The sequence below is a fragment of the Vicugna pacos genome, chromosome 14, assembly GCF_048564905.1.
Source record: "Vicugna pacos chromosome 14, VicPac4, whole genome shotgun sequence".
NCBI lineage: Eukaryota > Metazoa > Chordata > Mammalia > Artiodactyla > Camelidae > Vicugna > Vicugna pacos.
Genome location: NC_133000.1, coordinates 65,389,325 through 65,414,066, shown reverse-complemented (window position 1 = coordinate 65,414,066; position 24,742 = coordinate 65,389,325). Strand labels below are relative to the sequence as shown.

Below are 24,742 nucleotides of genomic sequence, written 5' to 3'. Positions count from 1 at the left end.
AATTGCCACCTTTGATGTGTGCCTAATGGGGATGTCATTTCATTCGGGCTTTCAAAGGGTGCGACTTGAAAATCCCTGCTTCGGACCCCAACACTCCTCCAACTCACAGAAATGTGGAATTTAGAAAAGAGAGAAAGGTAGAGATTGTATCTCTCAGCCCCCCTATTTTACTTGAACACATTCATAACCAGTTTCTTTAAGCCCTACAGCGTGTTCAATTTAATCCCAAGCAGCAGGAGGAAGGTGGACTTTTTTTTAGATGACTTTGAGCCACTCAGTGAAGCAGACACTGGAAAATCCAGAATGTGGGCAGAAGCTACTCAGTCAGTTAACAGGGTTCAGGCCCTCTGAGCAGACTTCCGACTTCAGATGAACTCAGTCCCGTGACGACAAAGATACACAATTCCTGAACCTCCAAATGCACAAAGGAGAAGTTAACCAAATTATTTTTAAAAGCTAACAAGTCCAAAATCATAATGAATGGTAGTAACACATTTCTCCAAGAAAATCATGTATCAGACAGGAGAGGGAAAGAAAGAAAACAGTAGATTTGACACAATAAAAACGTTTGATCTCATGAACATATAAAGACCTCTGACACTGACAATTTGAGAATATGTATCATTTCCAAGTACAAAATTTATCCTCTCCAAAGTCATAAGACAATAATCACCAAAGAACTGATAATGTACACAACATGTTCTCTATCATAATTTTAAAAGATAGCAAAAAAAAAAAAATTCCCCATAGTTTGGAGCTATTAAGACAACATTCTCAGTAATTTCTGAGTTACAGAAGAACTCAGAATAGACAATCACAAGACATTTACATAAATTGTTTATACAAATCACATAAAAACTCCCAATGTATAGATAAATCAGTAATTAGACGATAATATATAGCTTTTAAGTGTACATGCTAGAGGGAAAAAATCAATCAAAATATTGATTATTAATATGCCAAATATGAAAAGCAGTAAATTATAATGAGAGCAACAAAGTAAAATCGAAGAAAGTGGGAGGAAGAAAGTAACAAAGATAAGGATGGAAATGAATGACACAGAAAACAAGTAACTTACAGAAAAGCTCAAGAATGACATAAGCTGGTTCATTAAAATAAATTATATTAATAAACCTCTTGCAAGGTTGAGCATGAACAAAATGTGGAAAAACAAGCTGCTGTAAGTCAAATAGTGTTGGCCTTGTTACACAGACAGAAAGTTAGACTTTACAGAACAGAACGGAAAGCCTCATGTATATATGAAACAGAATTAGCACCACAAGTCAATGGAGAAGATGAAACCATCTGTAAGTGATGCTGGGATAACTGACTGTCTAAAGCTCACACTAAACTGAGATATCTACCTCACAGCACACTCAAGAATCAATTCCAGATGAATGAAAGACCTAGCTATGAAAAGCAAATTTTAAACCATGTAGAATTTATTTTTGGCCCTGGAGTAGTTTTAGAGTTCTTGACATTAAAACACAAAGTGAAATCCATAAAGAAAAAAAAATGTATAAATTAGATTACATTAAAATGAAAAGTTTCTGAATGATAGAAGACAGGCTAAGCAAAAATTTTTAAAAAGCTAAGACTAAAAGGAAATTTTTACAACTCACATAACTGACAAAAGACTAGTATCTAGAATATATTAAGACTTTCTGCAAAACATCAAAAAGTAAATACCAAGATACAAAAATGAGCAAAGAATATGAACAGGCAATTCACATAGGAACACACAGGACTCACCATTTATACACACAAAAAAATGTTTCATCTCATTAATATTAAAACTAAAATCAGATACATTTCACACTCATCAAAAGGCCAAGTTAAAATAGTCTGATAATGTCACTTATTGGCAAGAACATGAGGAAATGGGAACACTTACAGACTGAATCCAATTTTCTTGGCTGTTGCTCTTTAGACAGCACCGTGACAATCTCTGGTAAACACAGAGATGGGTAAATTTCTAGACCCTAGCAATTCCTCTCCTAGAAATTTACACAGAGCAGGATGTTTACCGTGGAGCAGTACATGTGTGTTTTTTGCAGCATTGCCTAAACCCAACATGATACCTTCTGATATATTTGTACAGTGGGATACTGTATGAGCAGTTAAATAAACTAATCGGATCTAGTATCTCATTGTTTGGAACACTTAATGTTCAATGAATATAAAAAAAAACTGCATAAACTAGCGCATATTGGATACCACTATATAAATTTTTGAAATTCAAAGCACACACATTTCTACATATTTATACGTGCATAAGCAGCACAAGTCTGAAAGCATAGGAGGAGGAGGTACCCCTGAAGGACAGTTGTTAGTTCAGTGGCAGGAAAGGCAAAATAGGAGTGGGAAGGTGCATTTTTCCCAAGTTTCTTAAATTATACTTCTGCCTTTATAATATAATGTAATGAAACATAATATAATATATTCATGTGCAGTTTAATGAAGCCTCAGTTGTATAATACAGACTATCTGATCTCATTTTGCCAGTTGTCACAGCATTAATTTCTCAAAAGATCCAAATTCTGTGACCTCATACCACTTAAAAATAGTTTTACAATTGCCCATATCAGAATGTTTTCTAAAAAGACACAATATTCTTAACCAGAAGCGGCAGCACTGACAAGCTATAATTTTGCTGCAGCGTTTTCTACTAGGAAAGGAAAGGAAACAAATCCCTGTTAGTGAATATCCCTTTTTGAAAATCTACTCATGTAGAAAACCTTCTTTAGATTTTTTTCCCAAACCTGAAAATTTATCATGTTCAAAGACACCCATTGAAGGCTGCAGAACCTTCTAAACCCACTACCATCCTTTCCAGAACTCCTCTCAAGACCACGTTTGAGAATTCTGACCATGTTTATCGAACCACCACGGTATCAGAAGAATATCTTTGTTTTAAAACCAAATGAGTCCTGTTTGTCTCAGCACCCCGTTTGCAGATGTCCTTGGTGTGGAGCGCACGACAAAGGGTCTTTCTCTGCTTTCCTTTGTTTATTAAGGGGACGGCTCTGCTGACGGTAGATCAGAGAAGATGGGAAGATTTGAAGAGCCGACTGAAGATAGCACAGCCTCTTCATCTGCCACCTCGCCCGGGTATCAAAGATGCTCTGATTTTATTCATGTTGGGCCCCAGTGTTCATGATTCCCCAGGAGTCTGCGATTTCAATTAAAATAATAATCGTGAGGCCACTAGGCGGTTGTGCATAAGTTAATATAGAAACAGATCTCTCCATAGGCTATTAAAATCAACCACCCAGAGGCCGTGCTTCAGTGCTCCTAGGATAAGCCTTAATGAAAAAATGAATTTTTAAATAAAATATGTTTGTGCTTGCCTTTTAAACGTATGAGTGAAATGTATTAAACTGACAGAAATTGAATGATGCGGTTCTCCTTCCAATACAGACAGCGTCATGCACCGTCGTTTTAAATATTCAGAGCCAGCCACTCCTGCCAAACACTTCACAATAGATTGAACTGTAGAAGGAAAAAAAAAATGTAATGGGTTTTAAGATGAGCATTAAAGAAAACGAAAGACAAGAAAGTAAATGTGACCCTCGTCTAAAACGCCCCTGCCTGACCTTTCTTTTCCAGACAATGATGGTTTCAGAGCAAAGATGTACGACATCACCCAGCATCCATTTTTTAAGAGGACAATTGCATTGCTTGTCCTGGCCCAGTCGGTGCTGCTGTCCGTCAAGGTACTTTATTTCATCCTGAGACTCTGGGAATGGATTTTTTATTCATTGGTGGGTCCGAGAACATTGCCAGCAGCCACATACACTCCCAGTGCACATTTATAAACAATTAAAATTCACAGTCACGTCCAGATGGGAGGAAGGGGAAAGCGTTTCTGTGTTGGTGGATGTGGCCACAGACCTGCGTGCTCTTTCTGTTACAGTGGGACGTCGAGGACCCAGTGACTGTCCCTTTGGCCACCATGTCGGTGGTTTTCACGTTCATCTTTGTTCTAGAGGTACAGTAATGAGTCAGCTGGCTCCGGGGGCCGCCATGCGCGTTTGCAAGTAAAACCGTGTCCTCCTCCGAGGGCACTTACTCTCAACTCTGTGTTCCATCGCTTTGGGGGGAAGGGAAGAGCCTGCTCTTGGGATATTTCCTTTCTAGGCTGCTCTGCATCGCTTGAACAAAGACTTCACTTTCAATTTCCGTTTCTCGAACAGCAGGAATGGCTAACTGCTGTTGATTGTTGTATCTGCATGTTGGCCTCTCTAGTTACGTGAGTTCAAACATTTCCAGCAAACGGCACAAACCACTGTAATTCAGGGACTCAAATTGCAATATGGTGACCAAGGGAGTTCGCCCAGACAAGATTATTTTAATCCCCAGTCCACATAGCGTAGCTTTCCAGTGTGATCTTCTTTGAAATACAAGCAGATCCTTACTTCATCCTGTACCAGTGGATGTTTCCCCAAGTCTGTGATCTTTTACTTGAGGAAGAAAAACAACCTGCTGTCAGAACTAGTCATAAAACAAGGTGAAAAGAGTGTGGAGAATCTAGATTTACATATATATATATACACACACATACAGCAGGAATCAGTTCTTCTCTTTGGTTCCTACATCCTTTAAAAAGATAATGTGCCTCAAGTTAATACATTTAAATACATGCTGAACACTCAGCCTCTGTTCACCGTCGTCATTGTTCCTCCCCAGGTGACAATGAAGATCATAGCGATGTCACCTGCTGGCTTCTGGCAAAGCAGAAGAAACCGGTACGATCTGCTGGTGACGTCCCTGGGCGTGGTCTGGGTGGTGCTTCACTTTGCCCTCCTGGTAAGCACGGAGCCGCAGTTTATTTCAGTCGATAATTTCAGTTCAGGTAACTCTGTTTCTAGTCTCATTTAATTCCATGTCAGCCTACTCTCAGCTGTCAGGTTAACCCCCCTAAAATTCAGCCTGGACTGTGACAGGACCTCAGACATGCTCTCTCACACACACACACACACACACACACGTATGTGCGCACACACCTGCATTCTTCACACACACAAAAGCTGGCCCCTCAAAGTCCTAGAGCCTGTGAGTGATGAAGAGAAGGGCCTCAGAGATACTCTGGTTTAACCCTTACTTTATCAAAGGATAGAAACAGGAGAGAGAGAGAGAGACAGAAACCCAGAGATGAAGAGACCTGTCCAGATTCATACCCACGCCTGAATCAGCAGACTTGAACCCAGTTCCCAGCGCTGGTGTGTGGCTTCGGTGTCACTGCATTGTAATCAGGGTCTCACAGTGTGATTCTCCGCTACTCTGCTGCCTTATTTTCTCCCAGACACCCAGCTGCCATTTCTCGAAATCCATCATTCCTCATCTCTGCACCTGAGTTCTCATCGTTTTGCCTAAAATGCATTCAGCCTCCCCGCCCTCCATTCCGTCTGAGGTCCAGCTCGGAAACTACAGCCATGGGTAAACTTGACTGTGATCGTGACCCGTGTTGTACAATATAAATAAAAGGTGGTCTGGGTGTAATTTTAAATTTTCTGGGACTCACATTTAAAATATGAAAAAAGAAACAGATGATTTTAATTGAATAATGTATTTTAACCTACCATATCCAAAATATTATCATTTCAATATGTTAGCAATGTAAAAATTATGAAGGTGCAAGATTACATCCTTTCTTTGGTACTAAATCTTTGATTGAGTGCCTATTTGACATTGACAGCACCCCCTAATTTAGACTGGCCTCCCTTCCAGTGCTCACGGACCACAGCGGGTTACCATGTTGGACAACACAGGTCCAGAAGATCTGGGCCCCACTCTAGGCTGCACTGTTTTCCAGCCTTGGTCAAATTAATTGCCTTCAGTGGTCTTTTTGCCCCTTGCTCTGAACTGGGAATATAATGTCATAGTCTACCTGTTCCTTATGCCCATCATGAAGGTCAAGTATGTGAAGTTTTAACAACTGTAAAGATTATACATACAAACCCGTGACACATTATTATAAATACTTTCTTTTTTGTTAGTCTTCCTTGATCCCACTCAAAAGTCGTACCATCAGTTTCCCCTGCTCTTCTACCCAGTCTCCCATCCTCCCCAGTGTCAGAGGCAAGCAGGGAAAAAATCCCTAACACACAGAACCCGTTTGCACACCGCAAAGGCCCTGCTTTGGGATGAAGTCGCTGTACTTGGGAACATATTGACTGTCCTTAAAACAGTTGTTACCTTCAGCATCAGGGGCTGTGCCAAGCCCAGGTGGGCTCTGAGTCACCCTGATTCATTCGCTCTGACGACAGATGGTTCAGAGCGCTAAAAAAGCTGCAAGTCACTGTGCCAGGAATTGAGGAGAGTGTAATGGGCAGAATGAAGACAGCTCTCCTGAACCTCACTGCCTGGAAGGTTAGGTTGGGTTTCGTCAAATGCCCCTCAGTCAATGAAAATGACTGCGAGGGTGAGGGAGACGGAGAGCCGCATCACAGCACCCGGCGGCTTCATCAGAGAGGGCCTGGACAGCGTCCCCGGGGAGTGATGACTGGGATCAGTCTGTCGGGTGAGGGGGGAATATTCCAGGCAGCTGTCCCCGTGATGGGAGGCTCAGTGGGACAGACAGTGGGCCTGGAGCAGACAGGGAGAGGGGAACGTGGCACAGTTTCTGGTTGGGTGAGAAGGTGTCGGACCTCTCAGGGCCTGTAGTGCAGGTAAAGGAGCGGGTCCTCATCCTGGAAGCTGTGAGCGCCATCACTTCCAGAAGTAAAGGGAGGCGGTCTCTACAATTGGTTTTGCACGAACATGGCAAGAAGGAGCAGCTTTGTCTCTTTCTCCAGACAAATTCTCTCATTCTGGGTGTCCCCAGGGAGGATGGCTCATGCCCGGGAGACCGGCTGCCTACGCTGCCTGACTGCTTCTGTTCCTCCCCGGGAGCCTCTGGTCCTGGGGGGGCGCTTGCCCTCCACTCTGTTTTGCAGTGGACGATTCTGAAGGAAGAAGCAGTCCTTGTTCCCACCCTGAGATGCTTCTGTGCTGCAGACACATTCATTTCCCTGCACCTCACCAAGAGTCTTCCCCCTACAGGGGCCCATCTGGGACTGTTGTCATTTGACTAAGCAGGAAGGCGCCTGGGGATTAATCACGCCTTGGCATCAGCTTAATGCCACGGTTGTTACTGCAGTTGTCACCGGTGGGATCTTTGTTTCTCGGATGGAACTTTCTTAGTCATAAAGCACACCGAGTCACCTCCTGCTGCCGATCACACACTCAGAGGAGAGGGGGGTGTATTTCTGAGAGCGGGGACATCTCTGAAACCAGCTCAGACTAATGTGCATGTGGCCGGCTGGTCTCCAGACATCTCTGGAGGTTTTCAAAGAGAAGGAAGCGGAAACAGACCTCTGGCAATCTCTTCCAACACCAACACCCCTCTGGCTGGAACAGGAAGCCAGGAGTCCTTTATCTCCTGTCTCCCTCGATGCCTCCGTGTTACATTGTTATCCCCTGTCTTTCTTGCTCCTCGAAGGAGCTGGCCACTGTTTCATGTAAAATAAATTTTAAAATGCAGAATTCAGCTGAGAAAAAACAGAGATGGAAGTTTCATTGAAGGTTTGACTTTATAGCTAATATTTATTCATGAGTTTTGGCGGTGACCTTTTCAGCACCTTTTTAAGATAAATTTCTTATAGGAATTTTCATATTTTATTAAACTCATTATTCAGTAGACTTCACAGAAGGCTTAAAATGAAAATGGAACTGTAACAAGATCTTTTGTGCAAATTACGAGAGGCCCTCCTTTGTTTAAATTTCAGAACGCGTATACCTACATGATGGGCGCATGCGTGATTGTCTTCAGGTTTTTCTCAATCTGCGGGAAGCATGTAAGTACGTTGTGAAGTTACTGTCAAAGGTCACATATGCAGGGAGGAAAGGAGCGATGACTGACCTCACATGCCCTTCTGGGTCTTCAGGGCTGGGGTTAACCAATTACTAGACATCATGAGTCAGAATGAGCAAATGATAAAGTGAATCGGTAGCTTAGTTACCCTGTGATATGTTTCCTGACATTTGTGTTGTTTTATTCATTCTTCTTCTTTGCTCAGTGAACTCAGTCATCAACTAAAGATAGCACATTAGGCACAAAAGCAAAACCTGATGGTCTTCCTTCTGCTTCTTTATGTTTATTGTTGTTATGTTTAATCAAGTTAAGTAGTTTTACTGCAAAGAAAAATAATCTTTAACAAGTATTCCTGACTCTGTGAGTCCAGATTTCCAGGTAGCCTTCGTTTGTGTTAAAGCGTACATTCCACGTATGTGTTTCATTTTTTAAGGCACTGTTTCCTATTTTGTTCCTAACTTTATTTCCTGTGTAGTCCATATAGCCACATACTCAATATATTTAATATTTGATGGTTATTTTAGCATTGTTTAGTGTGTTTTTGTGAAGGCCTGTTTGTGGACGAATCCTGGGTCTGCTTGCTTTCAGCCAAAAATGTACAGCCTTTATCGTAGAGAATTAAGAAGCAGGAGAAGAGAAAATAGAAGGCTAAAAATATTGGGGTGGAACTTCTATTGATTTGGCTAAAGAACCTGAAGTTTGAAATATGAGAAGAATTTCTCTATGTGTAATGGTTTGTAATAATATTCAAATTTAATTCCAAATAGGAAGCACCTTTCAAGTGATGTCCTTGAAAATCACTTTTGTGCCAAACTGCTCACGTTACTTATTTCCCAGGTTCACCACGGCTTAATGAGTTAAATATTCATATTTCTCTCCCTCTCTTTCTCACCCCCCTCCCTCATTCTCTCCCCCCCACCCCCACCCTTCCTCTCGGTACAGGTAACACTAAAGATGCTTCTCCTGACAGTGGTGGTCAGCATGTATAAAAGCTTCTTTATCATAGTAGGGATGTTCCTGTTGCTGCTGTGTTATGCTTTTGCTGGGGTGGTTTTATTTGGTACTGTGAAATATGGGGAGAACATTAACAGGTTGGTATAAATTTATCTTTTTATTCAAATATCAAGCAAACCTTTTTAGTAATGAAGTCATGAATAAATATCTGCCTGTTTTTTTAGACAGAGATGGGGAGAGGGAAGCAATCATTTGGAAATTAAAACAAAATAGAACAGCCAAATTTCAAATGACATTTTTCCCATTGGAAACGGTGTGCATACTTCCTTTAGAAACCTTAGAAAATTCAGAAATAAAAGAAAACAGAGTCCATCATTTCACCACCATGCAGGAATAACCACTTCTGATATCCTGATGAATTCCAGCAAATGTTCTATCCACATAAATGCCAGGAATGATATATTACTTTTCTAATTAAATAATTTTGGGATGGCTTTTTTGAGTGACACATGGGAGGTTAGGACCCCCAAATGGTTATTATATATGAAAAGCATTGTTCAAAGTTTGTCTTAAATTTTGTGGAAGCATCTCAGAGGTTTTTTTTTTAAATATTAAATTATTACAACATATTAAATACAACTGCGTCTTGTTGCAGAGATTACTTATCTGATACTGGAGGCTCCACCTTTCCTAGCATAATCCCTGTGAAAGGAGGAGTCATTTTTAACTGTCAGAGCTTGCTTGCTTAGTCGCTCGAGATGAATGGCGGTAAACTGTTGGCACCTGCTAGGGCTGGGTTCCTGAGACAGCTATCCTTGGGGGCCAGTATAAATAACAAACAAAAAGAGGGTGTAACCTTTAGAAATGGTAACTTAGCAACCGGATTTGCTCCAAAATCCACCTGTTTTGATGGTGACAAACATTACTACTTCCTATCAAACCGTATCACTCACACCTTGTTTTTTTTTTCCCTTAAATTAGACATGCAAACTTTTCTTCAGCTGGCAAAGCCATCACTGTACTGTTTCGAATTGTCACAGGAGAAGACTGGAACAAGATTATGCACGACTGTATGGTAAGCGTCTCTTCGTCACTCACGAGGACTTGACCTAGCATCAGATGACACTCTTTGGTGATGCGGTGTTGGCAGCACCATCCTTGTAGCATCAAGACTGTGCACAAAACACATAGCCTGACCTTCTAGGCCATAAAGTTGCATTCTTTAACATTACAGTATATGGACACACAGGAAAAATATCCAGTGAACCAACTCAAGCCATTGTAGTTTCATCAATAGATATGCACCATATGACCATTGTTCCCGTCCTCCCATCCTTGACGGCTCTACAGTCAGGTGCAAACAGGGGAGTTCCGCTTCTTTGATTTCGTTTCTTCAGCAGATACTCCCTGAGCCCCTGGTTTGTACCGGCCCACACGCTGGGTGCCAGGTCTTCAGCGATTCCAAGGCATCCTCAAGGGGCTTATGTCAGGGGCTCCAAACAACTCTCTTCCTCCTGTCCCCTTGCTTCTAGGGGCTAATTCTTCAGCATCCTCCAGGTCTCACTCTAAAGCTCAGTCCCTTTAGGAATCCTGCCCAACGCTAAGACTGCCGGTTCTGTGCTCTCACAGCCCTCGGTGTTCCTCCTTTGTAGCATGTATCACAACCATAGTAAGCGACTGGCTCAGTTGGTTTATTTCATCCGTCTCATCCTCAAAAGAAATGTCTGCAAGGATGGCGACTCAATGGCCACCCCCCATCTGTAGTTACTGAGCCCTTGAATTGTGACCAGCGCCACTGAGGAACTAACTTTACAGTTTTATTTCATTGTAGTGACTGTGAATTAACACAAATTGAAATTTAGATAGCCACGTGTAGTTAGCGGCTCCTGTATCGGACTGCACTGCTCTAGACTGTCAGCAACACAGAGGAGGGAAGGGCTCTGTGTCCTGCTTACCAGCCTGTCCCCAACACTGGGTATAAGCCTAGCACATAGTAGGAGATCGGGAACTTGATGCATGAATGAATGGGGGCAGAATTTACCAAGTTAAAAATAATACAAGGCAGAATTAAACAAATTCTAGATTAAAAAAAAAAAAGCAGAATGCCATGGAAATGCAGAAGAAAGAGCTTGTGTCTCTGCTGAAAGAAACCAGAGGTTTCTCAGAGATATTGGCGTTTTATTGAGCTAGTAAAAATGGGGAGGCTTTTAATAACCTGAATCTTGGGTCATTTAATAACATCCCGTAACGATGCTCTAAGAATGAGGATTACTGGCTTCTTCATATACAATTTGAATATGAATTTGCTGTGTCTAGCAGGTCTTCCAAAATCTTAACCCATTACTTAAGTCAGAGAGCTTTTTAAAATGCTTTTTTACCTGACTTTCTTCCTTTTGCGTCACAATGACTACTTATGATTTGGGGCTCGTGAAGGCGGCAGAAAGAGTGTCTTGGAGGAAACAGATTCATGTTCGTTGTGCTTCTAAAATGGCAGTGAACTTGGGATCCTACAAGACCAGAAGCACAGCACAAATGAAATGTTCGTTTTGATTTCTGCCACATAGGACGCACCCAGTGGATGGGGCTTTGAGAGATCACTTTGAAGTCAATTATATTTTATGTTGTTGGGAATGTATTCACAACTACAGGCAATTAACAGAGGTTTGTATTCTTCCCCGCTCCCCCCGCCCCGTGCCCTCTCCTCCCCGCCACGGCCCCGCAGGTCCAGCCTCCCTTTTGTACCCCAGATGAATTTACATACTGGGCGACAGACTGCGGAAATTATGCCGGGGCACTTATGTATTTCTGTTCATTTTACGTCATCATCGCCTACATCATGCTGAATCTACTTGTAGGTAAGTGATGGTCACTGAATATTTTTCAGTCTCTTTAAACTCAGGTTCTTAGATATTTATGTACAATTTTCAGGTAATTATCCTGGATTGCTTGAGGTTGGGTGTTTTATGGCATTAATTATAAATTGTTGCCTCTCAGTCCAGAAGCAGAAAAGACCTTTGAAAGGCATGTCAATGACAGCTGATTGCAGTTTCAAGAGTTGTCCTATTAATTACGGTCATGAATTTCAAGAGCTCTTTCACATGGATTACGTTGAACAGATATCAGGCAGCACTACCTTTACAGCCCTGAAATATCACATTTATGTTTTCAAAAGATATATGTTGTCCACCCAGCTGTGGGGCCACCCAGAGCTCAATTTGACCTTTAAAAACATCCCTGGAACGCTCAACTAAGACTTAAAGCCAGCTGGCATGAGCATCTTATACACAGAATGTGTGTTTATGCTCATGACCCTCATGTTTTGGAAAGGCAGGAGCTGGATACATAGCTTAGTCCAAGTGTAAAACATGCCAACTTGGAAACCATGCGAAAAGCACTTTAAAAATTTGGCTTATAATGTAGGTGATAAAATCCATTATTTATAATAGATGTTTCCCTTTTTCTAAAAAATGACAGATTAGCATAATTGTCTGACTCCCTGAGTTTTCTCTCTTTCTTTCTTTTTTAGCCATAATTGTGGAGAATTTCTCCTTGTTTTATTCCACCGAGGAGGACCAGCTTTTAAGTTACAACGATCTTCGCCACTTTCAAATCATATGGAACATGGTGGATGATAAACGAGAGGTAAGAAAGCGGATTATAGTTTCATGCCCCACCCTGAAGAGACTGACTGCCGGGTCTCAGACATTTCAGCGGGTTTGTCACTGACAGTTGACATAGATTGAATTTGGAACGGCCATTGGTAAACTGCGGAAAGCTGCCATTGACAATTTAGAAGAATATGCTAGGAAGGTGAGGGGGCAGAATGGCTCCCCCTACGTTTTCTTCCAACCACGAACATCCTCTCCTTCTCAACGTGCAGAAAGTGGGCAAGGAAGGGAAACCAAGCAGGCCCTGAGGGTACCAACCTGGGCTCAGTGCAGGGGAGGGGGTGACTTCAAGGCACCCAGGCAGCAGAATAATAGATCCACGATCACCTCAGCCTCAAATGACTTTTTTTTAATTGAAGATAGTTGATCTACAGTGTTGTGTTAGTTTCTGGTGTACAGCAGAGTGGTTCAGTTATACGTGTATATTCCTTTTCATAATCTTTTTCAATATACATTATTACGAGCTATTGAATGTGGTTCCCTGTGCTATATAGTACGACCTTCTTATCTATTTTTTACATAATAGTTTATATCTGCTAATCCCAAACTCCAAATTTATATCCCCTACCACCACTGCCCTTTGGTGACCATAAGTTTGTTTCCTATGTTTGTGAGTCTGTCAAACAGCAGTTCTGATTAGAAGTGCAAAGGAATTATTTAAGTGGCTTCTGAAAGTTATTATTTTGAATTATTTTGGACTTATTATTTGAATGTTTTCATCATAAAACATATCCAGGATTTCCTAAAGTTAGAGCAGCAGTAGCTTCATTCACCTCGTCCTCTCCTTCCCCTCCCTCTCCATCCTAGCTAACACTCAGGTACAGTTCTAGGCACCGGGAATATGACAGTGAACCAGATGGCAAGGTCCTCGCGTTCATGGAGCATATGTTCTAATACGGGGAGATGAACGATTAAGAGTATAACAATGAAGATTATAATAATTATTATTATTTCAAGAAGTTATAAGCACTTTGCAGAAGGTGACATGGTAGAGGGGGGTTAGAGTTGGAGGCAGACACTTTCACAGGTCTGGCTGAGAAAGTGTTATTTGACTTAACATCTGAAGGACCAGTAAAGTCCAGCCATGGGCAGACCTGGGGGAAGATCTGAAAATAGTTCCAGAAGAACTGACCACAGATGCAGGGACCAAGGGGCCAGAGGCAGAGAAAACGGGGTTGTGGAGCAGAGCTGGGGTGTGCGCAGCATTGTGTGATCCTCCCCTACCCCTGTGCTGCCTCTCCTTGACACCCCCACGCCACCCAAGCACTGGTCACGGGGACTTTCCTCCCAGACAGTTACCTACCTGCGTGTGCAGGAGTCTGGGCCAGCTCTGTCTCACCTGCATCCACTTACATCAGCCTCACTGCTACCTACAGGAACCTACTGTCCACTGACACACACGGAAGCAGCACCACCTTCACGTGTTGAGACATTAGTAACTGATGGGAATTAATGGGTCACCGATGTCCCTCTCCCAGCACCTGAATTCAAAGTCCCAGCCAGGCTGGTGCCATAGGTTTTGTTGCCCAGAAGGGAGTCATGTGTTAGATCCTCCAAACCTGCATCGGCTCTGCCAGGAAGAGGGCAGAACTGGGAGCCCGGGTGTCCCATGGGTCATTGCTCTGATGATAGAGAAGACCCAGGAAGGAGCAGTCTTTCCATTGGAGAACAGCTCACAATCGTGGTTATAAGTTCCTAGCATCCAGACTAAGTGAAGAAGAGGTTCATACACGTGTGGGTCCCATCTTTTCTACCAAATGCGTCACTGACCCGCTCAGCACGTGTGTTAGAGAAACAAATGGACACGGGCTGAGTCAGGGAAACAAGCAACGGAAGAGAAGCCTGGTTAAGCAGGCGCCAGGTGCAGGGGAGGCAGAGCGCGAGATTTACCACCTTGGCTCCCTGGCTCCTCAGCTGCCGCATGGCGGTCATGTCCCCAGAATCAGAGAAGCACCTGCAGAAACTCCAAGGGCGCAGCTCTTAATCTCAGGCTCCTCTGGGTGCACAGACCCCACCCAGCCTCTGGGGAGGCCAGCAGCTTCCTCGCCACCCGGTGCTAATTGTGCCAGCTTTTGAGAACTAGCCCCGGGCTATTTTGCCGTGAAAACAGAACCCCAAGCGAATCCATGATTTACGAGTGGCTGTGCTCTGTCCCCAGGGGGTGATTCCGACTTTCCGCGTGAAGTTCCTGCTGCGGCTGCTGCGGGGGCGGCTGGAGGTGGACCTGGACAAGGACAAACTTCTGTTCAAGCACATGTGCTACGAGATGGAGAGGCTGCACAGTGGCGGCGACGTCACTTTCCACGATGTCCTAAGGTACCGGCCTGGGGGCAGGAGGGTCATAGCTCTCCTCTCCACTGAGTCCAGACACGGAAGCCGCGATCACTGAAGGCTCTGAGAGATACAATTAACAGGCAGGTTTGTAACCCGAAATGCCACGTCCACGGAGGTTATACAGCCAGGTCAACTTCTCAAAAGCCAAATGGCCTTTCTCACTGCCCTGTACTGATGGTGTCCCCATGAGTGCCTCACTCGGGACTGGAGAAGCAGTGGCCGCATGTCCCCAGAGGTGCCCCTTACTGGCGGAGGGGCTCCTGCAGGGAGAGGGAGCAGGACCTCGGGGAGCGGGGCCCACCCTTCATTTCGTAGGAAGGAACTGGCCCGGGAGGGGTGGTGACCTGCTGACTTACTGGGCTTCTGTGGCTAAGCTGGAGCTGTAGTCTGACCTCCTCACTCACGAATCTGACCCTAAGCCTGGCCCACCCAGGGATGGTTGCCCCCAGTTGGTTGACAAATCCCTTTTTCCAGACATCTCATGAGGACCTGGACAAGACCCAGGGGCAGATGGAGGCTCTGCTCCCCCTTGTCTCTGAGAGGCTTCCGTGTTATTGGCTAGGACTGCTCCCACCAAATACCATCCACTGAGTGGGCTGTCTCCCAGTTCTGGTTCTGGAGGCTGGAAGTGAATTCAAGGTGTGGACGAGGTTGGTTCCTCTGAGGCTGTAAAGGGGGTGGGGCTGTTCCAGGCCTCTCCCCGCGTCCCGTGGTTTCCTGGCCGCCTGTGGCGTTCCTTGGCTTGTAGATGCGTTGCCCTGATCTCTGCCTCCCTCTCCACAAGGTGCTCTCCTCTGTGTGCGTGTCTGCGTCCAGATTCCCGTTACAGGGACACCAGTCGTAGTGGACTAAGGACCCACCCTAGCCCAGTGTGACCTCATCTTAACCGGTCAAGTCTGCAATGACCTATTTCCAAATAAGACCACATTTTGAGGTATTGAGGGTTTGGACCCCAAAATATCTTCTGTTGAGGGGAAGACAGTTCAACCCGTAACAGCTTCTTAGATAGAGGTCTGTGGATAAAACTCAGAGGTCCATGTTCTTGGAAGGGGAAACAGTTACATCTCTATTTTCACTGATCACCGAAATGCAGCATTTTCCTCAGTGGTGAGTGCAGGCAACAAAGCACGGTAGTGTTAATAAGACCCACGTCTTGTCACCGGTAGAAATCAGACACTTCACATCACGTTACTGCCCCATCTGATATCTTAAAATACCCGTTATGTGCACTAGCTCTTCTGACTCAGTCATTTGACCTCGGCTAGATGCTATTATTTAACGCAATAATCGAGAAGCACTTGTGTTACTGTATCACCACCTTTTCAAAGAAAATAATTTGAGAACTGTGTTTCGAGGTAATCAGTTTCCTTTGTAACATAGATTTTATTTTATGCTTTTAAAGCCTTGTTCTAAGAAGTGTCCCGTGAGCTGCACTGCCCAGGGGTCCGCGCCACAGAAAAAGTCAGGAACTCTCTACATTCGGGAACTATTTTCATCATGTTGCAAATAGTTGGCAAGTTAAATGTTGGATATAGTGTCACCAATTTCAGGAGCAGTCAGGTGTACAGTGATACCATTGGGACTAGAATTTGAAAAAAAAAAAAAAAAGACCAGAACAGAGGAAGGAACTGGGAGAAGTTTTCTCAAGTTATCGATTTTACCTCTGTCTGTTCACTTCTAGAAGTGAGCTAAAAGGCAGAAAAAGCTGAGGCAGGAAACATAGACGAACAGCAAAGGATGCCGTCTCTCTCTCAGAATGTCGCTCAGCCTTCTCTCCTGGTGACACATATTCTTAGGCTGAAAGTGAGGCGTCTGGACTCATCATTGTCATTACTAGTGAATGGTCAGCCTCCTTGAAACAAGTTGGTGCATCTGATGTAATGGACCCAGCGAGGGTGATGGTGGCATCCTTCACGCTTCGCTGTCCCTCTAGCCCCAGATATGAGATTCTTGATGAGGCAGGGGAAAGAGGCAGAGCGAGCTTGCAGCTGGGGTGGGGAGAGGCGGGCAGGCAGGGGCTGAGTGGGAACCTGGAGCCTGGGGCTGCAGCGCGGAGTACCCTGTCCCTCCTGGGCTGTGAGCGCCTCAGCCCGGACACACCAGCGCCTTATTGCCCGGGGCCCCGGTGCAGCACGTCAGCTTGTTGCTTTCATTTGCTGCTGTCTGGGCCATGGAGCCAAGGGCTGAATGGGAGCCAGCATTCCAGCCTGGCTCTGCGGCTCTCTAAGATGAATGAGGACGATCTGGGGGAGCAAGCGAGATCAACGGAGAGGGAAATGGAGCAGGGGATGCATGACCCACAGCCAAGCATACTGCACATCACCAGTTGGAGCTGAATGTGGAGAAAGTGTAGCGAGAGCAGTCTTCCTTCTACAGGGAAAGTTCCAGAGTCTCGAGCGGCTGATAACGTAGATCAGGGCCTCGCCTGGTGGGTCTTTTGTTTCACAGACGCTTACATGGCACTTACTGCTGTAAGCACCTGGCAGATAGTAGCTCACGTAATCGTGTAGTAAGGTAGGTACCTTGACTCTCCCGGTTTACAGATGAGGGTGGGGAGACACGGGGCATAAGCAGCCCAAACCCTCCGGCTGGTCAGGGGCGGCATCAGAACGTTGCATCGGGTGGATGGAGTGATGTCTCTGGGTTCTGGGATGCCTAAGCGTCTCGGTCCGGGTGCATCAGCGCTGCATCCCTGTGTGCCCCCCCTCCCAACCCCAGCATGCTCTCCTACCGGTCGGTTGACATCCGGAAAAGCCTGCAGCTGGAGGAGCTGCTTGCGAGGGAGCAGCTGGAGTATACCATCGAGGAGGAGGTGGCCAAGCAGACCATCCGCATGTGGCTGAAAAAGTGCTTAAAGCGTATCCGAGCCGTGAGTGAGCCAGACTTGTCTGGGCTTTATTTCCTCAAAGAAGGAGGAGGAGGAGGGTCAAGAGAAAGAGCTTTTCAAGCCCCTGGATTGGATCCTTCTGTGACTAACGTTACAGCCCTTCACATACATCACCTTTATCCAGTTATGATGATTCAGACCCTAATCCTGGTCCAAATTCAGCCAGACCCTCTTGAGCAGAGTCCCATAAGAAGTTGAATCACATTTTTGTAACATAGCATGAATGTTTAAAAAGCAGTTTGTGGATACTAAAGTATTTATGATCTCCATTTATGAAATACAAGTGCCAAAAATCTCTACATATCAAATGGCACCTGAATGTACAAGACAGCTTTTAAATGGCTCCTAAAATATTCCAACCAGACTATTGACAATGTTGTTTGATCTCTAATTAAAGACCACCTCTCCCCAGAGTGTATGATCTGTTTCCTGAACTATAAGCTTTAAGATTCTCTGACTCATAAATCAATGAACATACACTGTGTTGGCAGAGACCGTGTTCACAGTGGGCATTTCTATTAGGTACTTACCTTTATGAAGGCTTTTCACTTGAGCTTCACACACAGAAGAGAAAAATCCAATCAATCACCAAACATTTATACGTAACAGATTTTTTTTATCCTATTTCCCAGAACATCAACTGTGAAGCAAATCCATTGGCAGAGAAGAGGTCCCCAGAGAAATGAAACAGCCCAGCCTATAGCAAGGCAGCCGTCAGAGCTGGCCCAGCGTAGCCCCGTCGGGTCCAGGCATCACGTCTGCCCTCCACGGGCCCTGACAGGTCACAGGCGGGCCCGCTCACCCCCAGACCACTCTGGCCTCAGTGTGTGCGCAGCAGATCGGCCCGCTGCTGGCCTGACCTGCTCCAACCCAGGGCAAGGATTTCCCGCATCCACCCAAGTCTCCTGCCTCTTAAAACTTAAGAGGAAAGGGGCGATCCACATCGGCTTAGAGAAGAGCATAGAGCAAGATAAGAAGGGAAAAAAATACAAACCCACGTTAATGATCTAAAAAGTCTATTTAAAATGAAACACAAGGTAGCATCCAGGAACCTAACTATCCCATTGTTATGCAAATGAAAGTGGGAGGGAGGGCAGCTCCTCTGCCGCTAAGCCCTCCTTTAAAGCAGTCTGATATCTAGCAGGGAAATTAGTTAAGAGTCATTATCAGGAAGCTCCTAGGATGGCACCAGGCAGGCAGGACCTCAGGAGAGAAGAGAAGAAAACGAGCTTGGAGTGGTGGGGGCAGTGGGGTGGGGGCTGATCTTCCCGTTCCTGAAAGAGCAGTCCTATTTCCATAGAAACAGCAGCAGTCCTGCAGCATCATCCACAGCCTGAGAGAGAGCCAACAGCAGGAGCTGAGCCGCTTTCTCAACCCGCCCAGTATCGAGACCACGCAGCCCAGCGAGGACCTGAACGCCAACAGCCAGGATAACAACATGCAACCCGAGGTATGGGCAGGAGGCGTCCGTCGTCCAAGGATGCTCACAGAACACAAGTTGGTGCCGTTCACACAACCATTTCAAACAAGCGGCACTGTTCCTGATAGGAAGTTTTTTTCAGTTGGAAAAGAAAAAACTGGAACATGTTGGTCCAGTTTGTGTTTGTGTCTTTGCCATCCCTGAGTCGGTGGAGGTGATGATTTGTATGGATACTGAAAAAAAGGGGAATTCCCTGAACTTAACGATCCTGTTGATTAACATCCATCTGTACGGGTTTGAGTCCAGCAGCAGCACAAGACGTGGGAGCACATGATTTGTCTGACATTCTTCCTCCTCACCACGTCATAGGAACTTGCAGTAAAATGAGCGAAAATGTTTGCAATGGGCCTTCAGTCTCAGGGAGTCAGACGCACTGAGGATTTGTCCTCCTTTAGCTGGGCATCAGAGGAGCATATGGAATTCGGGGAGGCTTGGCTGAAGGGCCTTCTGTGTACCAGGGCACAGCACTTTTCCTTTCCAGACTCAATCTGCACGTCCATAAAAAAAAAAAAAGCACAGAGCCACCAGCGTCCTGGAGAGCTCGTGTGTGACAAGCAGCTGGCAGGGGTCCCGCCCTCAGTGGGGCCCAGTTTTGAATCAGCTGGAGCAGGTCCAGCGTTCTGGTGAGTAGTGACAGTCAGGGGCCGGCCACGACGCTGAAGCCTGAGGCTCCGAGGCCCAGGGGCCCTCTTGTTCCACAGCCCCAGTTTGGGGTGGATTTCATGTCGTTGACTCCCCAGCCAGTAGGAATCTGCTACTGATGACTTGTGAAGGGACAGTCAACACAGGGGGATGTGGAGGCTTCTGTGCTGGCTCTGCCTCCTGTCTGCCCCGAGGATGCTGGCACTGCCCTGCGTGTGAGGCTGGGATAAGAGCAGGATGGCCGGCGAGAAGGGGCTGGTGAGGCAGGGAAGGTGATGCTGGTTTTAGGTAAAAAAGCCCAAGAGGGGACAATGAAGACACGTGAGGACCAAGGCGCTGATAGGAAGGGGGAGGTGATGGGGAGCCGGGGACTGGGTGAAATGCGTGGAGATCAGGCATTTCTCCTTGACTTTAGTCTTAATTGGTGTAAGTTGTGCTCTCCTCTGGGGCCCATCTCAGAGCTTCGTCCACTGAGAACTCTTCCAGAAGCTCTAAGTGCCGACCTCCAGGTTGGCAAGAGGATACTGTCCCCAAACCAGGCAGTTCCCGCCGCCCTACCTTCCTTTCTGGAAAACCGCCCTCCCGCGCTGGTACGCGGTGGAGGAGTCCGGGAGGGATGGGAAAGGCACTGCCCGGAGAGTCAGGCCTCTTCTTTCCACCAGGTGCAGTGGTGACCCTTTCACTTTGCTTGACTCTCCACTTTTCCTTTCCCCATCGTGGACATGATGGGTCCAGACTGTTTTTCCAGCTTATTTTCCTTTCTCAAAATGAAATGAGGGTCCAGGCCAGTGCACAGAGGAGGAGGAGGGCACAGCGTTAAGAATCCCCGCCTGACTCTTCCCCTGCAGACCAGCAGCCAGCAGCAGCTCCTGAGCCCCACCCTGTCGGACCGAGGAGGGAGTCGGCAGGACGCGGCCGACGCGGGCAAACCCCAGAGGAAGTTCGGGCAGTGGCGCCTGCCCTCGGGTACGTACGGCAGGTCCTTTCTCCAGCGATGGAGGCGTTGTAAAGGTACCTGTACGCCTTGTGTGCTTCGGGTTTTGAATTTCAAACTTCAGGTCTGCATCTGAAGTTACTTACAGACAGTGAAACAATGAAAAATAGATTCCCCTCATCGGAGACCCTTCCCTCAAAATAACTGCTCTAAATAGAACGATGTAAGTCTGGGCATGAGGCAGTGGGGACATGGACAGAGGCGGTGGTCTGTCCCCACGTGTGAGGCTGGGATAAGAGCAGGATGGCCGGCGAGAAGGGGCTGGTGAGGCGGGGAAGGACAGACAACGGAGGGACAGACAGGAGAGGTGACCAAGGGGAGATGCTCAGTCCTTGGTATCACTTAAAAGGATAAAAGAAAGGATGTTGTCAAAGTGTCTTCAAAGACCCACAGGCAACCTCAGTGCCAGCAATGGTGATAATTGAAGGGACATGGTATTGGGGGCGTACTGGGCTTGAAGAGGCACTGGGCAGGAAAAAGAGCATTTTAAGGGGGTGCCAACAGTGTACCAGGTGTCGTGCTATACATTCCCTTTTTTCTTTTCCCCATTTTAATTGTGTAAAAGTTGTATATATTTAAGGTGTAAAAGATGATGTTTTGATAAACATTTACATTGTGAAATGATTTCTGTAGTTGAGCTACTTAGCATATACATCACTTCTCAAAGCTACCATTATGTGTGTGTGTGTGTGCACGCGCACATGCGCACATGTGGTGGGAACACTTAAAATCTACTCTGTCAGCAAACTCCAAGTACACAGTTCAGTGTTACTACCCACTGTCACCACGCTAGGTTCTCAAGAACCTATTCATCCTTTGTAACTGAAGCTTTGTACCCTTGACCAACACCCACCCGTTTCTCCCACCTGCCCGTCCATGGTAACTGCCATTCTACTCTCTGCTTCAATGAATTTGACTTTCTAGACTCCATGTATAACTGAGATCCTACAGGACTTTTCTTTCTGGGTCTGACTTATTTCACTAGGCATTACACCCTCCAGGTTCATCCATGTTGTCACAAATGGTAAAATTTCCTTCTTTCTTCAGGCTGAGTAGAATTCTGTTGTATATACACCCAGGGTTCCTTATCCACTCATCTGTCGATGGACACTTAGGTTGTTTCCATATCTTGGCTATTGTAAATAACTCTGCCACGAACATGGGAGTGCAGGTCTCTCTTCAAGATAGCGATGTTACTGCCTTCTGATGTGTACCCAGATCCAGGGACTGCTGGATCACATGGTAGTTCTGCTATGCATTTTTTCAGGTCATCTCATTTAATCTATTTAATCTCTGTTAATTCTCAGAATAGTCCAATGTGGAAACTTGTATTCTCTTCATTTTGCCATTGAGGAAACTTGGATTCAGAGGCGTGAACTTGATGTTGGTTACATCTACAGGTCACAGAAATGGGACCCAAAACTGTGACTGTTAGAATCCCAAAGCCATGTCAACAAAGTCTCCATACAAGCTGCGTTATCAGACGCATGAGTTGGCAAGATGAATACTGCCCTGAGCAAATTTGAAATCTGTCTATGAATCACTCCTTTCTCACCGATGCTACGCTTCAATCTACTTTTACCGAAAAAAAATTATTGACCTGCATCTTTCTTTCCCTCCTCTCTCTGCACCCCTCCCTCTCCCCTGAGTGTCTGTTACACTGTCCTTTCTTTTCCTTTGTTTTTTCCTTATAGTTGTACATACACACTAACACACACTGGTGCACACATATTTCTGTGACAATTTTATTTGCCCAAATTAGAACTTTTCGTGATTTTTTAGTTTTCGTAATTATCTCACAGTGCAAGGGGAAGCAGCATATTTTTTTCAAGTGGTGGATTTTTTCTGAGTTGTCCGTGAACATAATTTTAAAGTCCGTTATGCGTGTAAAGGCCCCAGTGCTCGGGCGGGTCTCACACACGTGGTCTGTGGCTCGGGCTCGCTCGCTGAAGCCGTGGCTGTCGGGAGCATTGCGGCGCTCCAGGGACGGCCGGCGGTCGGGGAGCAAGCACGCCTCGTTGCTCATGGGCCTCTTGTTGATTCTGCAGCACCCAAACCAATCAGCCACTCGGTGTCTTCAGTCAACTTACGGTTTGGAGGGCGGACCACGATGAAATCTGTTGTGTGCAAAATAAATCCCATGACGGACACCGTTTCCTGTGGCTCCGAGGTTAAGAAGTGGTGGACCCGGCAGCTGACAGTGGAGAGCGACGAAAGCGGAGACGACCTTCTGGATATTTAGATGGAAAACTGACTTCCGATAGGTTCTTTCAGCAATCCATAACTGATGTATCATTTAATTCCAGCTGGTCACTGAGTGTTTTAAATGATTTTTGTCCTCCCATAGGAAGGCATTAAACTTGGCCCATCAAAGCTGTGTAAGTGATGGGTTATTCCCAGTGTTCCAGAGAAGCTGCACACTGGCACTGTTAGTAATATTAGAAGCTATAACACCAGATGAAGATCATTCAAAATTTCATATATTCTGTCTCCGTGAACTAAGATGTGTATTCACGTATGCTGTTATGCATTGTTGCCATCCCCTGAAAGAGCGCTTAAGCCCAAAGTGGCTGATCTGTATGGTGCAGGAGCTGTAGCTTTAGTTCATGTTTTCCTCACTTCCTCTAGAAATACTTCTCTTGGGAGAGCTTATTATTTATGACTGATCTGGAAAGGTCAGCCCTGAGCTCATGCTAAAATGATAATGGTTTTACAAACTACAGATTCTGAATTTTAAAAAGCATATCCTGTTTCTCATGTTATTTTTTAAAATGTGCACAAGCTATTTTGAGATCAGAACGAGTCAATTTCTGTCCTCAGTCACTCTGATGGAAGTGTTGCCTGTTTCCAGGAAAATGGTGTGTGTAGGTTGCAAGCAAAGAAACGGGCCCAAAGAGCTGACTGGCTTAAAAGAAACCTGGACGTCGAACACTTGAGGGACATGGTTACATAAAGACGTTGAGCTTCTTACAAAGCCTTTTAATAACCGAGTTTAGCGAAAAAGAGTAAAACTACATGATTCAGCTCACTTTAAAAAAATCTTTGCACGTGTGGTGTTATCATTGGCTTCATTTCTTACCCAAGGCAGGTCTGCTTTGCCGTAAGTCAGCAAAGACATGTAAGTTGGCCCCCATTCAGATGTTCAGTTCAGAATGGTGGCCCTGCTGCCATGCTCGTCTATGGAAATAATGGTTCTCTCCAGAATCTCACTCTCAACTCCCAGTTTAGGTGTCTCACAACTCAGCTGTGTTTGCTTCACACATCAGTGGCCCACCTCCTCTGGGAAGGTTGAAATGCGAAGCGGTCGGAGTGCCATTGGTTCTCTTGTGCTGGGTCAACCAGGTAGAAGTGCGTTTGGGCCTCTGTACTGTTCTTGGTTGGAGATTTGCTTCTGGAGTGATGATCTCAGAATCCGTTGACGCCACCCCCCAAGTTGCTTTATGATCTCTTTTTCTCTACTTAACGTTCTTAGACTAGCCAAATATCACATTCCTCCTGTATAACAAATGTGACATTGTGGCGACAGTCTATATAGTGTTTGTATGATTAATCGTGACAGTAAGATAATGGGCAATTAAAGTCAGTGCAGCCAAAAGGCTTTTATTTGGTTTTATGTTCATTTTGGACTTTATTTTTTGTACATAAGAAAATAAAATAAATATTTGTAAAAGAATTTTCTTTGCATCAGTGATCACTTCTAAACCCTTTTGTCGTGTGTGGGTTCGGGGGATGGGAGGGGGGTTTGGTGGTGGGGCCACCAAGGAGCTGGCATTTTGCAAACTCTGTATTTGAATATTCCATCCATTATTAGTTGGCAAAAGCTGTGTCCCCGATATTCATTGCAGCTCAGTTCCTAAGCCAGAATGTTCACGTTAGTGCTCGTACGGCCTAGTGAATGTCCTGTGCCTTCCAGACTCACAAGCAGCAG

At 45.3% G+C, this 24,742-nt stretch overlaps 1 protein-coding gene across 2 annotated transcripts in view; it reads left to right on the top strand.

Annotated features, from left to right (window-relative positions):
• The window catches only part of NALCN (sodium leak channel, non-selective), a 258,985-nt gene extending 234,498 nt beyond the window's left edge, over positions 1 to 24,487 (top strand). For both annotated transcript variants that reach the window (XM_072976491.1, XM_072976492.1), the window contains 14 exons: positions 3,018 to 3,111; positions 3,610 to 3,716; positions 3,917 to 3,991; positions 4,690 to 4,809; positions 7,770 to 7,838; positions 8,798 to 8,946; positions 9,791 to 9,884; positions 11,532 to 11,664; positions 12,336 to 12,451; positions 14,636 to 14,793; positions 17,530 to 17,680; positions 18,999 to 19,148; positions 20,669 to 20,786; positions 22,863 to 24,487. In XM_072976491.1, the coding sequence (XP_072832592.1) occupies positions 3,018 to 3,111; positions 3,610 to 3,716; positions 3,917 to 3,991; positions 4,690 to 4,809; positions 7,770 to 7,838; positions 8,798 to 8,946; positions 9,791 to 9,884; positions 11,532 to 11,664; positions 12,336 to 12,451; positions 14,636 to 14,793; positions 17,530 to 17,680; positions 18,999 to 19,148; positions 20,669 to 20,786; positions 22,863 to 23,056 (1,728 nt within the window). In that variant the 3' untranslated portion in view covers positions 23,057 to 24,487. The remainder of the gene's footprint in view (positions 1 to 3,017; positions 3,112 to 3,609; positions 3,717 to 3,916; positions 3,992 to 4,689; positions 4,810 to 7,769; positions 7,839 to 8,797; positions 8,947 to 9,790; positions 9,885 to 11,531; positions 11,665 to 12,335; positions 12,452 to 14,635; positions 14,794 to 17,529; positions 17,681 to 18,998; positions 19,149 to 20,668; positions 20,787 to 22,862) is intronic.
• The last annotated feature ends 255 nt before the right edge of the window (positions 24,488 to 24,742 follow it).